The following is a 17,861-nucleotide window of genomic DNA, read 5'->3' on the forward strand; positions in this document are numbered from 1 at the left end:
TCAGTTGTTTAATTACACATAGTTACTTTTTGGCATAAGTTGACACAAAATTGGTTATAATCCACAACGGTGATTGTTCTCAAGATCTTCAACTGAGCTCGCTGGAATATGTCAATATTGCTATTGCTGGCATTCCCCCATAACTGAGAGCCGTACATCCATATAGGTTTTACCGAGTTATACAGCAGGACTTTATATCCAAGACTAAGGGGAGACCGAGCGTTGATGAGCCAATGAAGGCTACTGGCTTTTAGCTTTAGGTGTGTTCTTTTGGCTTCAATGTGCCGGCGCCGTGTGAGAGTTCTGTCGAGGTGTACTCCTAGATATGTCACTTCGTTTGCTTGCGGGAGTAGAGTTTGGTTGAACAAGAGCGGCGGGCAGTTTTGCCTGTTCAGGGCGAACGTAACGTGCTTGCATTTTTGTTCGTTTACTTTAATTCGCCAATCTGATAGCCACTTTTCAACATCGACCAGATGAAGATCTAGCTGCGCAGTTGCTTGCATCGCGCATTTTGAGTGGCTGAGAATGGCTGTATCATCAGCAAACGTAGATGTTGTTAGTCGTGTGCTTGTTGGGATGTCTGCTGTGTAGAGGACATATAATGTTGGCCCAAGCCCGCTTCCTTGAGAAACTCCAGTTCCAATAGTGAAATCGTCAGTTATAGCAGTGTTGCATCTCACAGCAAATTTTCTGTCGTAGAGGTAAGACTCTTAAAGCTTATGGGTGTTGTAGGGGAGCATTGTCTTGATGTTGTACATTAGACCTCCTAGCCAAACTCTATCAAATGCTTGAGAGACGTCTAAAAATATGGCAGTACAGTACTCTCGTTTTTCGAATGCGTTCCGAATATCTGATGTTATCCGGTTGACCTGCTCAATTGCTTTTCACGAAACCCAAATTGATGTGACGGAATTCCTTCATGGATTCTTAGGTATGTGTTTATCCGAGTCAATACGCATTTTTCAAAGAGTTTAGATAAGCATGAATGTAGGCTTATAGGTCTATACGATGTGGGAATTGTGTTGTCTTTTCCCGGCTTTGCTATCATTATTATAATCGACTTTTTCCATCTCACTGAAAAGTGGCCCAGTTTTGCGATGGGATTAAAAAGTTGGGTGATAGTGCAAACGGCGCAATATGGGAGCTCAGTGATCATTTTGGAAGTTATTAGGTCAGCTGATTTTTGATGATGTTCACGATTACGTTTGGGCGAAGCTCAATTGGCTCTATGTTGAAGCTGAGGCTCATATGGTGAAGTCGGCAAAGTGAACGCACTAGTGGCAGGATTTGGTGGGAAGACATTTTTAAGGTGGTTGGCAAACGTGCTGGCTCTGTCTGCATGGCTGCGCGCCAGGTGTTGACATTTGCTCTATGTAGCGTCGGTGGACATGTGCTTCTTCTTGCTGTAAAGCATTTGTGAGTTGACGTGAGGCATATTTTAAGCGTTGCCTAGCAGATGGCGATCTGTGGAGTTGCCACTCTCGACGTAAGCGTCGCTTTTCGAGGACGAGCTGTTTTATTTGTAGATTTGTCTTCTTTTGGTTGCTTTGCGTACTTGTAGTTTGGGGTGTTGAAACTCGAGCTGCAGAGACGAGTAGAGACTCCAGTGCATTAACAAATCTGTCTACGTTGGCTTCATCGTTGAGATGAGGACTTAGCTCAATGTGTGAGCTAATGTATTTCTTGTACTTAACCCAATTGGTTTTCTGTGATGTCAATTTAAACGATTGCTCCAATGCGCCTGGATGTCGGAGTAGAATAAACAGGACAGGCGAGTGATCAGATGAAAGATCCGAGAGGCAGTCGGCGCTTATCAGATTTTTATACCCGTTACTCGTAGAGTAAAAGGGTATATTGTATTCGTGCAAAAGTATGTAACAGCTAGAAGTAAGCGTTTCCGACCCTATAAAGTATATATATTCTTGATCAGGGTCACTAGCCGAGTCGATATAGCCATGTCCGTCTGTCCGTCCGTATGAACGCTGAGATCTCGGAAACTATAAAAGCTAGAAGATTGGCATTTTGCATGCAGATTCTAGGAGTTCCTACGCAGCGCAAGTTTGTTTCAAAACGGTGCCACGCCCCCTTTAACGCCCACAATCGCTAATATACGATTTTAAAAATTTAAATATTTCGGAAAAGTAAAAATGCAGTTTTATTGTGTTTATCAATACCTATCGAAATGTAGAAAAAATTTTTCAAATCGGACCATTCGTTAAAAAGTTATGCGTGATCAACGTTTCTATCTCCATCTCCCTCGCACTCCCTTTACCTAAGTAACGGGTATCTGATAGTCGGGGCACCCGACTATAGCGTTCTCTCTTGTTAGGAATGTTTTTGGTAATTGCAAAGTCTATTAAATCGGGTAGTTTCCTTCGGTCTGCCGGCCATTATGTTCGTCTGCCAGGAGAAACATAGTCCAGCTTGTTCTTGGCTTTTATAACTGCACTAACAAGGTGCCCGCAGCTTTGCTTGCGGTGGATAATTACACCCGATACTCGTAGAGTAAAAGGGTATATTGTATTCGTGCAAAAGTATGTAACAGGTAGAAGGGAGCGTTTCCGACCCTATAAAGTATATATATTCTTGTTCAGGATCACTAGCCGAGTCGATCTAGCCATGTCCGTCTGTCCGTCTGTCTGTCCGTCCGTATGAACGCTAAGATCTCGGAAACTATAAAAGCTAGAAGATTGGAATTTTGCATGTAGATTTTAGGAGTTCTTACGCAGCGCAAGTTTGTTTCTGATGCCCACAAGCCACAAGCTGTGGCCACAGTTCTGATGCTATTATGAAAATTTTAATTTATATGCATTTGTTTCGTCAATACCTATCGATTGCCACGCCCACTCTAACGCCCAAAAACCCATTAAACGCTTAAGCCTGGCTAGCGCCTACATTTCCGCCTTTCATGGCGCCATCTAACGGATGATTTTGGAACAGCTGGCCAAGGTGCTCAACAGAGTTAACGTTAATTCTCGATAAGGATTGTGATGGTCAGCTTTGTATGTGTACGGCTTAAGTCATATACATATGTAGTTTTGAGAGTCACTTTGTTTGTCTTATCTTATCTCTAAAACAAAAGCTCAAAAGATAAAGCCACGCTTGTGTAAAAGAACTTTGGTTAGCTGATTTATCTTAGTCAGCAATACTATCTGTTTTTTTTTTGAAGTAAGCTTATCCTACGCCCACGCGGTTTATGGAAAACTTTTAAGCATGTGCATTTAGTTGGTCAGAGTCTCTCAAATAAATCAGATCGTTCTTGGAGTAAATAAAATCGTACACTTAAAACACGTGATAATTTTTGCACATGCCAAATAAATATAAAAAGGCAATTTTATTCAAAGTGCGTTACAAAAATATTAAGTGCATAATAGAAAACCGATCAAGAGACGTAGGAAGAACCTAACTTGGCAAAACATATACATGTGCAGGTAAAATTTGTCACGAAAAATATCAATACATGTGACTGAAATAAAACATAAAGTTTCAGGATTTGTGGTTGGATTTAAATCCACCAATTAATGAAACTGCACCTTCTGACGAAGCACCACAAAATAATTTAGCTGCTAAGCTGGCCAAGATACGTTCAACCTGATCAACTAAAAACTCACAGCAGCGCAGCGTAAAGGAAATAACTTGGATGCGAACTAAAACTATATATACTGGACGAATAAACAACGAAAAGAGCATGCTACCACAGATATTTTTTAATTAATAATTTTTTATATTTATATAACCTAACCTTAACCATTAAAGTTACAGCCACTCAGCTACAGGCCTGCATGCACACGTGGATTTAAAAAGGTAACACGTAAAAACAAAACAAAAAATAAATAAAATTGAATAAGATTATTATGCATATATATATATAAGAAATTTAAAAAAAAAATTTATGGTAGTCAAGTAAAAAAAAAGAAAAGTCAATTTCTATAGTTTTATAGTCTTGTTCAATGGAAAATTATATAATCAAATTAATTATTTAAACATTATTCAACCCTTCAATAAGTTAAGAATACATATATTAGGATAAGCCTTTTCTCAAGAAATTAAAAATGAAGTATTTGTTAATAATTAGAAAAGAGATAAGATATTGAAATGAACTTGATTATTTTTATATACATATTTATTGCTATTAAGAACAAGAATTATATTTGAATATTAACATGGAGAAACTGAAATAATTTAATATAATGGGGTACTAAAAGAAAAACAAACACACATCAAATCACTTAAGGGTTAACACACCAAATTCAAAGCATTGCAAAGTGTTAACAAGGTTGGGCGGGTAATATAGAGCACTTACACCAAGCTCATAAAAAAAAATAAATCAATACGCATAAACATAACTAAAATTGTAACATCTGGCTAGGCTAGCACATTCTCTTGTAATTTCGTTAGCTAGTTTTGATAAAAGATCCCCCCCAATCCGACGAAGTCCTAGCCGAAAACGTCCCAGTGCTAATCGAAAAGTAAATGAAATATGTATAGACGATCGAAGAATGAACGATTATTTAATGGAAAATGAAATTTGTGAAATAAAAGGAGTCAAAGCTGATGATATGAAAATACTGTGTTGGAATTGTAGAAAATATGGACATAAATTCATAGATTGTCAATTTGAAAGAAAAATATTTTGTATGGGATGTGGCACAGAAAATGTGAAACGACCAAATTGCGAGTTATGTCAGAAAAACAGAAGGTCGAATGGATATGACAACACCATCTATCGTTCCAATCCAAAAAACTTATTAATTTGGATGACTTAACTCATCCATCGCCAAAGTATGTTAAAAATATAAATATAGGACAGAATGACGTTAAAGGAAAATTATATCCTATAATACCATATCATGTTCGATTAAGAAATTATATTAGAGTCCGTAACAAAATCTTTAACCAGAGTAAAGAAATTGGAATTGATGTTAGGAACAGACCTAAGCGTAACTCTTTACGATTGCGTAATTTTTTTAAAAAAATTAAAGATAAATCGCAAAGATTGATTGGTTAGTTTAGATGCAATGCTTAGCAAACCATTTGTAGAAGTGAGAATTTTTGGTAAAATTTATGGCGGATTATTAGATTCCGGTGCATCTGTCTCGTGTTTAAGTGGACAAGCAGCCAAGGAATATTTAAACAAAAATAAGGATTTTAAAGTTAGCAATTCACTAGTAGAAACTGCTGGGGGTCAAAAATATAATGTTCTTGGAACTGTTGAAACCGAAGTTACATTTCGTAATCAGTCTAAATTGGTAACGCTTTATATAATACCTGAACTGAAACAAGATCTTTATTTGGGAATTGACTTTTGGTACATCTTTGGTTTAATGAGTCAACTAAACCAGTCAATATACGTTAGCGAACTGAATTTACCAGACACTCTGAGTGGTGAACAAAAACAGCAAATGACGAAAGTAATATCATTGTTTCCAGATTTCAATAGGAATGGCTTAGGAAAAACATCTATTTTAGAGCATGCCATTGAAATTATTCCCGAAGCAAAACCTATTAAGCAAAGATATTTTTCGGTATCTCCTGCGATAGAGAAAAAATACACGCAGAAATTGATGAGATGATCAAATTAGGAGTGATAGAAACCGCACCTCCGACTTGTTCATGGAGTAGTCCTGTGGCTGTAGTACAGAAAGGAGAAAAGTTTCGAATATGCCTTGACTCTCGCAAAGTGAACGCAGTAACTATTAAAGATGCGTATCCACAACCAAAAATTAATGGAATTTTTTCAAGATTACCCAAAGCTAAATTTATAACTTCTTTAGATCTTAAGCATGCATTTTGGCAAATAGGTTTGAAGGAATCTTGTAGAGATTTAACTGCATTTACTGTGCCAAATCGACCTTTGTACACATTCAAGGTAATGCCTTTTGGTTTAACCAATGCAGCTCAAACAATGTGTCGTTTAATGGACGTTATTATTCCACCTGATCTTAAAAGCCGTGTATTTGTTTATCTTGATGACTTATTGCTGGTTAGTGAAACATTTACTCAGCACATAAGTCTGCTTAAAGTAATGGCTGACGTGTTGCAAAATGCAGGTTTGACATTAAATTTAGAAAAATGTAAATGGTGTGTTCCTAAAGTTCGTTATCTTGGATTTGTGATAGGCAACGGCTGTATTATGGTAGATCCAAAAAGAGTATCAGCAATAAAAGATCTACTTCCTCCAAAAACTGTTAGAGAATGGCGTAAATTTTTAGGTTGTGCCGGTTGGTATCGTAGGTTCCTGGAAAATTGTGCAACAATAACAGCACCTCTCACAGATCTAACCAAAAAGAGGAAAGACTATAAATGGACGGATGAGGCTAACCAGGCATTTGAAGAGGTAAAAAGTAGATTAACTTCAGCACCACTATTAGTGACACCGAATTTTGAGAAGCCCTTTATTATGCAATGCGATGCTTCGAAAACAGGCGTTGGTGGTGGTGTTCTTGCTCAACTTGATGACGATAATATAGAAACCAGTCTCAGCAGAAATTTTGTGTCACAGAATTAGAATGTTTAGGTGCTATACTGAGTATCAAGAAGTTTAGAGAATATGTGGAAGGCCTCGAATTTAAAGTTATTACGGATCATGCGAGCTTAAAATGGTTAATGCGGCAAACTGATCTCAACGGTCGCTTAGCTAGATGGGCGTTAAAATTGCAACATTATACCTTCGAAATTGAACACAGAAAAGGAAGCCTAAATATAGTTCCTGATGCGCTATCGCGATTGCCAGTCAAGGAAATTAATGAAATAGATGTTGTTTTACCAGTAATCGATTTGGATTCACCTTATTTTTGGTCTAACGACTACGTTTTGCAGAAAAATGTCATACTAAAGAATCAAAATCGTTTACCAGATGGATCAGTATATATATCGTAGAAATCAGCACCTCATAATGCTCATGGAGGTATAGGAAAAACCTTAGAGAGACTTCGCAGAAATTTCTATTGGCCAAGCATGGCGATAGAAGTGAAAAACTTTATTGCGCGGTGTAATGTTTGTAAACAATCAAAAGCCCCAAATATCACACTGAAACCACCTATGGGAAACCCGGCAATAAGTGAAAGGCCATTTCAACGCCTTTATATGGATTTTATTGGACCTTATCCTAGGTCAAAGAGAGGAAATATAGGAGTGTTTATTGTGTTAGATCACCTAACTAAGTTTAATTTCCTTAAACCTTTGCGAAAATTTACAGCAGATATCGTTGTAGACTTTTTGAGTACCAATATTTTTTATGTATTTGGTGTCCCAGAATGCATTGTGACGGATAATGGAAGTCAATTTAAATCCTCACTGTTTAAGTCATTTCTTGGAAGGCATGGGATAAAACACTTTCTAACAGCTATTTATAGTCCCCAATCAAACGCATCTGAACGCCTCAATAGATCCATAATATCAGACATTAGTTCATATCTTGGTGTAGATCAACAGTTATGGGATGAGAAAATCAGCAACATTTCAGCAGCATTACGCTCTGCTTATCAATCAGTAATTGGATGCTCACCATACTTTGCACTTTTTGGAAACAATATGGTTTCGCATGCGAAAGATTATGACCTGTTAAGAAAATTATAAAGTCTTAAAATAGGTGAAAGAATTTTAGATTCAGACAAGCTACAAGTTATACGGGAAACCATAATGGCAAATATCAGCAAGGCATATATATCTAATAAAAGGGTATATGATCTTCGTACCAGGTTTGTGACATATGAACTAGGAGAACAAGTTTATAGGCGAAATTTTGCTCTGAGTAATAAATTAAAAAAATTCAATGCAAAGCTTGCTTCAAAGTTTTTAAAAGCAAAAATTGTTCGCAAACACGGTAACCATTGTTACGAATTAGAAGAGAATGGTAAAGTAATTGGAAAATTTCACGCAAAAGATCTTCAAAAGTGTATGACTTAATGAATCTGACCGATTTTACAGCTTCTTTTATCACTGTAAAAGCTAATAAAATAATCTATGTTGTGATGGTCAGCTTTGTATGTGTACGGCTTAAGTCATATACATATGTAGTTTTGAGAGTCACTTTGTTTGTCTTATCGTATCTCTAAAACAAAAGCTCAAAAGATAAAGCCACGCTTGTGTAAAAGAACTTTGGTTAGCTGATTTATCTTAGTCAGCAATACTATCTGTTTTTTTTTTTTGAAGTAAGCTTATCCTACGCCCACGCGGTTTATGGAAAACTTTTAAGCATGTGCATTTAGTTGGTCAGAGTCTCTCAAATAAATCAGATCGTTCTTGGAGTAAATAAAATAGTACACTTAAAACACGTGATAATTTTTGCACATGCCAAATAAATATAAAAAGGCAATTTTATTCAAAGTGCGTTACAAAAATATTAAGTGCATAATAGAAAACCGATCAAGAGACGTAGGAAGAACCTAACTTGGCAAAACATATACATGTGCAGGTAAAATTTGTCACGAAAAATATCAATACATGTGACTGAAATAAAACATAAAGTTTCAGGATTTGTGGTTGGATTTAAATCCACCAATTAATGAAACTGCACCTTCTGACGAAGCACCACAAAATAATTTAGCTGCTAAGCTGGCCAAGCTACGTTCAACCTGATCAACTAAAAACTCACAGCAGCGCAGCGTAAAGGAAATAACTTGGATGCGAACTAAAACGATATATACTGGACGAATAAACAACGAAAAGAGCATGCTACCACAGATATTTTTTAATTAATAATTTTTTATATTTATATAACCTAACCTTAACCATTAAAGTTACAGCCACTCAGCTACAGGCCTGCATGCACACGTGGATTTAAAAAGGTAACACGTAAAAACAAAACAAAAAAATAAATAAAATTGAATAAGATTATTATGCATATATATATATATATATAAGAAATTTAAAAAAAAAATTTATGGTAGTCAAGTAAAAAAAAAGAAAAGTCAATTTCTATAGTTTTATAGTCTTGTTCAATGGAAAATTATATAATCAAATTAATTATTTAAACATTATTCAACCCTTCAATAAGTTAAGAATACATATATTAGGATAAGCCTTCTCTCAAGAAATTAAAAATGAAGTATTTGTTAATAATTAGAAAAGAGATAAGATATTGAAATGAACTTGATTATTTTTATATACATATTTATTGCTATTAAGAACAAGAATTATATCTGAATATTAACATGGAGAAACTGAACTAATTTAATATAATGGGGTACTAAAAGAAAAACAAACACACATCAAATCACTTAAGGGTTAAGACACCAAATTCAAAGCATTGCAAAGTGTTAACAAGGTTGGGCGGGTAATATAGAGCACTTACACCAAGCTCATAAAAAAAAATAAAACAATACGCATAAACATAAATAAAATTGTAACATCTGGCTAGGTTAGCACATTCTCTTGTAATTTCGTTGATAAAAGATCCCCCCAATCCGACGAAGTCCTAGCCGAAAACGTCCCAGTGCTAACCGCTCTTAAATCAAAAATCTAGTTAAAAGGCAACTCCTATTGCCACGAGAATCATTACAGGATTTCTATTAAAGGAAAGGGAGTAACGAGCGTTCTCTCTTGTTTTGAATGTAGATATGTAGATATATTTTGCGGATAGCTCGGTATATTTTTTATTCGCATTTATCTTAAGCTGGAGTTCTTATTTAAAAGTAATAGAGTATTAACTATATAATTTAATGTAATTGAGGTTTTCTTTCCTTACACTTTAAGTTTTTAACTGAAACTAAAATGAACCCCCATTTCCACACCACCCGGAGGTAGGGGATACGGCGCGTTTTTATTTAAGGTGGTTTCCCAAATAGGCCTAGTCCACAATTAAAACATTTTTAATATATTCTTATTTTAAAACCTCTCTGTAAACAACATTCTTTGTTTGACCATCATAAGACAGGATCATAAGGCTCTTTGCCGAGCTGACTCTTGAACAGGCCGCATAAAATTGGCCGTGGGAGAAACACACATCCCTAAGGTCTAATCCAGCTACTTTCAAAGTCTGTCCTTGTGATTTATTTATTGTTATCGCAAAACAAACCTTTACAGGAAACTGTAGGCGTTTAAATTCAAAAGGTAAGTTCGATGACGTTAAGGGAATTCTTGGTATGAATACTGTCTCTCCCTTGGCGCAGCCAGTAAAAATAACGGCTTCAATAACAAATTTGTGAAGAGTTTTCACTTGCAATCTTGTTCCATTGCATAATTTTGGGGGTTTTAAGTTTCTTAATAACATAATTGGTCTTCCGACCTTAAGCGAAAGAATATGCAATGGGAGTCCAGCTGGATTCTGCTTGTTAAGAAATTCTACAGGATAATGTACAGCATTTTCTGGCTCAGTAACAGAGTCTATTGATTTGTACGTAACTTCCTCTCCATTAAATGATTTTATTAGCTGATCATTAATTGAAGCAGCTCTGTCATTTCTTGAAGTTAAAATGGCTCGTTCTGATAACCAGTCCAATGACTTATGTATGATTTCTGAAATATGAGGAAAAATTTTAGAAGTAAGCTTTTCCAATGTGCTTACTACAGTACCCAAGCTTGATGGCAATTTTATTTTGCGTCGGATAATCTCCATTTCCTATTATAAGTAAAGTTCGGGCAAAATCACCGGCAGTTTCATCATTTCAGCCATTTTTTGTATTTTACACCACAAAAAGGAAGATTGTATGCAAGATTTTATCTCATCAGCCCTTGTTCCTCGGGGTACAACTGGGAGCGTTTGTCTAAAATCTCCAGCTAATAGAACGGTAATACCTCCCATTAATAAGGACGAATGCCATATTAGACTGTTTGGAAATGTTACAATAAGGTGTTTCTATATTTATTAAATCAAAAAGAAGCTTAAATGCTGAATGGGCTGTACGTCCTCCGGGTAAGACCGTGGCCGCAATTCCTGAAGATGCAACAGCTAATGCAATTTTTTTATCTTGTCTAATTTTTGCCAATAGCAAATTTAAAAGAAACGTTTTTCAAGTGCCACCAGGAGCATCAAAAAAATACATTCCTCCGTTTCCAGCGTCAATGCTGTCTAAGATTGTTTTATAACAGTTTTTTTGTTCAAGAGTAAGACAATTTTCCTCGTTTCTTACTTGAGCTTCATTGCATTCAAAATTTATTTCTCGCAAGTAATTAATGTTTTCCAAAAACTCTTTATCTCTAATTGCCTTGGGTAAACCATAACTTGATAAGACATCTCCGCCCATTGACAATATGAGATCTTCAATACAAATTAAACATTTATTAAAAACTTTTTCTATAAGTTCTGGATCTATATCGTCATCTATTTTAGATTTTAGTCTATACAATATATCTTCTGAAAGACTTTCCTTGTACTTATTCCAAAGAAGCATAGCATCAGATAACTGACAATGAGTTAACAAAATTGCAAAGAGGTCACGCAATTTATTTGGAGACTGGCATAATGCTGCTTCTTCCAATGTGCAGTCCCAGTGCTTATCATCTTCTAGTAAGCCTAAAGATTTGCAAGCCAATTGGAATGTTTATTACAAAACACCATTTACTGTTTTTAAAAAAGAGAATGATGTTGGACCCCGAACTTCGTGAAGTAAAAGTCTTAAATAATAACATTCACTATTTTTTGGATGTATTGTATACACACGCCCCAAAGTATTATCCTTTTTAACACCAGAAAACTCTGGTAGATCTAACCCCTATGATTAACATTTCATTATAATTCCCCCTTTTAAATATTTATATAATATGGTTAGTTTTTCTTTCGGTCTTTGTTTAACAGTTGTCTATTATTTAAAATTTCTCCCGTACAACATAGTCCACTTGATCACCAATTTTGTGATTTTCTATATTTATTAAATAACTAATTTTCACTTCATTCGTTTTAGACACCCTTTAATTTTTTAACATATTTATACCCGTTACTCGTAGAGTAAAAGGGTATATTGTATTCGTGCAAAAGTATGTAACAGCTAGAAGGAAGCGTTTCCGACCCTATAAAGTATATATATTCTTGATCAGGGTCACTAGCCGAGTCGATATAGCCATGTCCGTCTGTCCGTCTGTCCGTCTGTCTGTCTGTCTGTCTGTCTGTCCGTATGAACGCTGAGATCTCGGAAACTATAAAAGCTAGACGATTGACATTTTGCATGCAGATTCTAGGAGTTCCTACGCAGCGCAAGTTTGTTTCAAAACGGTGCCACGCCCCCTTTAACGCCCACAATCGCTTATATACGATTTTAAAAATTTAAATATTTCGGAAAAGTAAAAATGCAGTTTTATTGTGTTTATCAATACCTATCGAAATGTAGAAGAAATTTTTCAAATCGGACCATTCGTTAAAAAGTTATGCGTGATCAAAGTTTCTATCTCCATCTCCCTCGCACTCCCTTTACCTGAGTAACGGGTATCTGATAGTCGGGGCACCCGACTATAGCGTTCTCTCTTGTTGCATTTTATTATATATTTATACTCTTGCAGAGGGTATTATAATTTTAGTCAAAAGTGTGCAACGCAGTGAAGGAGACATCTCCGACCCTATAAAGTATATATATTCTTGATCAGGATCACCTCCTGAGTTGATATAAGCATGTCCGTCTGTCCGTCTGTCTGTCCGTCTGTCTGTTTCTACGCAAACTAGTCTCTCAGTTTTAAATATATCGAATTGAAACTTTGCACACACCCTTCTGTCCTTTGCACGCAGTACATATATCGGGACGGCAGGGATCGGCCGACTATATCCTATAGCTGCCATATAACTGAACGATCGGAAATGCCATAACTTTGGTGTTTTTTTGACTATTAAGAATGCATCATATGAATAATTTTGAAGAATATAATTTACAGAATATTTTGCAAGGGTATATCAACTTCGGCTCCGCCCGAAGTTAGCTTTCCTTTCTTGTTTTTTATTGATGGGATCAAGGATGGCCATAGTACATAGTTGTCTGATTGGCAAGAACTTTTACCCTGAGCAAGGTATACATAAATAAATTAGATTTGCATGGTTTCATGTCAATAGCTTTTTTAATGCAAAACAAGTCAATATAATGTCATTTAATAATAGAAACAAGAAAGGAAAGCTAACTTCGGGCGGAGCCGAAGTTGATATACCTTGCAGAATACTCTGTAAATTATATTATCCAAAATTATTTATATGATGCATTCTTAATACTCGTAAAAAATCCCAACTTCCTAAGTTCAAAAACACCAAAGTTATGGCATTTCCGATCAATCAGTTATATGGCGGCTATAGGATATAGTCGGCCGATCCTTATGAAATTTGGTAGGTCGGGGTAATTGGCCAAATATAAAACGAATAGAAAATTCCAACTTCCTAACTTTAAGAACACCACAGTTATGGCATTTCCAATCGTTCAGTTATATGGCAGCTATAGGATATAGTCGGCCGATCCCGGCCGTTCCGACTTATATACTGCGTGCAAAGGAACGAAGGGTGTGTGCAAAGTTTGAATTCGATATCTTTAAAACGGAAAGACTAGTTCGCGTAGAAACAGGCAGACGGACATCAAGAATATATATACTTTATAGGGTCGGAGATGTCTTCTTCACTGCGTTGAACACTTTTGAACAATATTATAATACCCTCTATAAAAATATTAGATCTTGTTTATTGTATAATAAGCAGTATTTATCAAACAGTAATTTACAAGACCGGATAATATCAGACTTGGGTTTTTTTTGTGTTTTTAACCTTTTTAAAAATATGATTTTAATACTCTTCGTTTTTATAACCTTTTTAAAAATATAATTTTACTACTCTGTTTTAGGATAAACTATTTGATAGTGACGTTTTGGAAAATATTGAGTCACTGGATCCCCATGCAACCGAGACCCAGGCAGACATATCTGGGGCTCGATTAGACGGTGATGGATTTGGAGATTCCTTTGGACGTAAGTCAAAAACTAAGTATCGAAATATTTCAACCCAATTAATATATATCCGTAAAATTGTTTGTCACATTAAATCCAAACTCTTTGAAATTAAGACTTTAAAATTCCAAAGTCCAAATATTTAAAAATGTATATTTTGACAATTTTGAATGAGATTGATGCACTAAGCCAGTGCCCTTGACCTTTTTTATTCTTTTTCGTTTTCTCTAGTAAGTTATTAAAAAAACATTGTAAACTTTCGTTTCGTATCACAATTTTATGTATATGTTTTTTTTGGGTTGTTGCATGAATGTTAACGAATTTTAGAAAATCTATTAACTGTGCACATATTAACATTTTTTTTATCTGATAGGTACGTTTTAATAAGAATTAATTATGTATTTATAACCGTTACTCGTAGAGTAAAAGGGTATATTGTATTCGTGCAAAAGTATGTAACAGCTAGAAGGAAGCGTTTCCAACCCTATAAAGTATATATATTCTTGATCAGGGTCACTAGCCGAGTCGATATAGCCATGTCCGTCTGTCTGTCCGTCTGTCTGTCTGTCTGTCCGTATGAAAGCTGAGATCTCGGAAACTATAAAAGCTAGAAGATTGGCATTTTGCATGCAGATTCTAGGAGTTCCTACGCAGCGCAAGTTTGTTTCAAAAAGGTGCCACGCCCCCTTTAACGCCCACAATCGCTTATATACGATTTTAAAAATTTAAATATTTCGGAAAAGTAAAAATGCAGTTTTATTGTGTTTATCAATACCTATCGAAATGTTGAAGAAATTTTTCAAATCGGACCATTCGTTAAAAAGTTATGCGTGATCAAAGTTTCTATCTCCATCTCCCTCGCACTCCCTTTACCTGAGTAACGGGTATCTGATAGTCGGGGCACCCGACTATAGCGTTCTCTCTTGTTTTAATTACTAACTTATTACGAATTTATTAAGATTATTAAGAACTCCTAGGTATAAAATTATTGTTGTGTTCCGTTATACTGTCCATAAATTTCCAATAAACCTTTTAATAAGGAGTTGTCACACCCATAAAATGTTTAGTTAAGACTTCAACAAATTTAAAATGTGTGGATTACAATCTGCCTTTTCCCGATACCCAAGGGCTCGGTCAAATTTTGCCGTGCTTAACGCCCGGTGTTATAAAAGTTATCTGACTCTGTAGGATCCAGTTTTCACAAGATCCAAAATAGTTTTATTTTTTTGTTAACACTAAGCGTAAATCAGCGTGCTACCACTAACCATACAACATATAGACTGGTCATTTCATACAACGAAAATGGACACAAAAGTTTTAAAGCGGCAGGCCCCAGCGCTCTAAGCGGCAGGCCCCGGACACTTCGTGTGCCTTCGGGTTTTTTTCGCTCTCATTCTTATTCTCATTTTGATGCTCGCGCGCTAATTGCAATTGAGTTCGGTCGTTCAGTCGCAGAGACGCGCATTTTGAAGAAGGTTGCCCTGCGCTTGAATTGGTTTGTATGTATGCGTGTTCATGCATTCTCATACAGGGGTGCATGTGTGCGATCATTTCATTTCGATGCAGCAAGAATATTTTGTCTTTTGCTACTTTTCAGACTTGGTACCCTAACAATATGGGCGTATTCACTATTGAGTTAATGATAAAAACAAGAGAGAACGCTATAGTCGAGTGCCTCGACTATTAGATACCCGTTACTCAGCTAAACAACTTAAGGCAGGCTTGCACCTTGTTGGCGCCCAAAACCTGATTTTTTTCTGAAATTTATTTCTTGGAAAGTATGTTAGGTGTGGGAATAAAATTTTAGCCAGTTGTAGGGTACAGTTTATTGAAGCTACACAATTTTTTTGAGTGCGATCCAAGCGAAGGGGGGAGGGGGAGTACCCAACAATGGCGGCATGTCCGCGAAAAACTCGTCCTCATGGCGGATTTTTTGGAATTTTAAGAAATAATCTGAAACGCAAAAAACGAATATATTCTTAATCTGTACACTTGCTCGCATGGCTTGAACTAGGATAATTGAAAAAACATAAAAAATGCAAAAATTATGAGCTTTTGAAAAAAAAATCGGTTTTTTCCTCATTTTTTCGTTACTCAATTTTTTTTTAAATAAACAATTTTTAATATTTTCAAAAGATCCTAGTCTATGCCATGCACATACTTCTGAGGAACATGTATAAAAAATTTCATGACGATTGCACAATTTTTGCGGCTTGTACGACTTCAGCCAACTCGGAAAACATGGTTTCGAGAAAAACGCGTTTGAAAATTTGGACTATAATGGCAACGCGCTTGACACCGGTCCACCAAACGGCCGATAACTTTCGTAATTCAAGAGATTTCGACTTGAAATTTTAGGAGAATAAAATTAAAACATGTATGTATTCGAAACTGCAAAAAAAAAAAAATTTATTTTTTTGACCTCACAAGGTGCAAGCCTGCCTTAATATAAATATGCCTTCCTGTATGTTTTTCGCCGCTCGAATTAGCACCTTGGCCAGCTGTTCCAAAGTCATCCGTTAGATGGCGCTATTGTATTGCGCCATCTACCCCAAGACATTGGTACCACGGGCCATGAAAGGCGGAAATGTAGGCGCTAGCCAGGCTTAAGCGTTTAATGGGTTTTTGGGCGTTAGAGTGGGCGTGGCAAACTTTTATTAGGCCAATCGATAGGTATTGACGAAACAAATACATATCAATTCAAATTTTCATAATAAGCAAAACTGTGGCCACAGCTTGTGGCTTGTGGGCGTCAGAGGCCGCGTGGCACCATTTTGAAACAAACTTGCGCTGCCTAGGAACTCCTAAAATCTACATGCAAAATGCCAATCTTCTAGCTTTTATAGTTTCCGAGATCTCAGCGTTCATACGGACGGACAGACAGACGGACAGACGGCCATGGCTAGATCGACTCGGCTAGTGATCCTGAACAAGAATATTAATACTTTATAGGGTCAGAAACGCTTCCTTCTACCTGTTACATACTTTTGCACGAATACAATATACCCTTTTACTCTACGAGTAACGGGTATAATAAGAATATTATATGTTATAGTATATTTTTTAATAATTCAGCAAAAATTTCATTTTGGTTTACAAATTCATATCAGTAGCAGTAAAATGATTGAATTTTAGGGGTGGTGACAGAAACGAAAACGGGTGTTTGGCTTTAACTAACTAATTCGAGCGGCGGCTTTTAACAACAAACATACATAAAAATAAAAAGTAGATCATTTAATGTTGGGATTCCAAGTTTAAATAAATAGATCAGCGTATTTCGTATTTAATTATTGTTTCTTTTATTTATCACAGCACAATCAACCACAGCTTACGAGATCAGAAATAAGAGAGAGAGATTAACCGCGTGGTTCAGTACCAGAGATCAATAACAATATAATGCTGGTTTTGGTATATACTATAAATTATAATGGGGATATTCTTAGGTATATTCAATACGCCCCCTCAAAAATAGCATTATAAAAAAAATTAAAATTAATATTACACGTTTCAACTTAATCTATGTGGCTTGTGCTTGCTTGTATTCTTTCTTTTCTTTTCTTTTCTTTTCTTTTCTTTTCTTTTCTTTTCTATTGGGAACGTAGCAGCATTCGCTGCTAGGATTGGGAAAACCCAAAAAAAGTAAAAAAGTAGTAATGGTTAATAAAAAAATATTCATATTCATTATTTGCTCCATCCAGTCCCATTTTTCTTCGTAAATCCATAAAGCGTGGAGCGGGTAACGGCTTAGTTAGAATGTCAGCAAATTGGTTCTCTGTGGAAATATACTCAATACAAATTACATTATTTTTTATTTGCTCTCTCGTAAAATGATATTTTATATCAATATGTTTAGATCTTTTATGGCATGAGGGATTATTAGCTATACTAATACATCCCTGATTATCTTCATATATTTTTATAGGTCTTTCAAATTTAATATGAACACTTTCTAATAGGGATCTCAACCATAAAGCTTCTCTTACAGCTTCGAACAAGGCCATGTATTTTGCCTC

General features: G+C 35.8%; 1 protein-coding gene across 1 annotated transcript in view; it reads left to right on the forward strand.

Annotated features, from left to right (window-relative positions):
- The window catches only part of LOC108041542 (double-strand-break repair protein rad21 homolog), a 78,993-nt gene that overhangs the window by 21,914 nt on the left and 39,218 nt on the right, over nucleotides 1–17,861 (forward strand). Inside the window, exon 3 of the mRNA XM_044459295.1 lies at nucleotides 13,746–13,869. Within this exon, the coding sequence (XP_044315230.1) occupies nucleotides 13,746–13,869 (124 nt within the window). The remainder of the gene's footprint in view (nucleotides 1–13,745; nucleotides 13,870–17,861) is intronic.

This window comes from Drosophila rhopaloa, unplaced genomic scaffold (genome assembly GCF_018152115.1).
Source record: "Drosophila rhopaloa isolate 14029-0021.01 unplaced genomic scaffold, ASM1815211v1 contig_190, whole genome shotgun sequence".
Taxonomy (NCBI): Eukaryota; Metazoa; Arthropoda; class Insecta; order Diptera; family Drosophilidae; genus Drosophila; species Drosophila rhopaloa.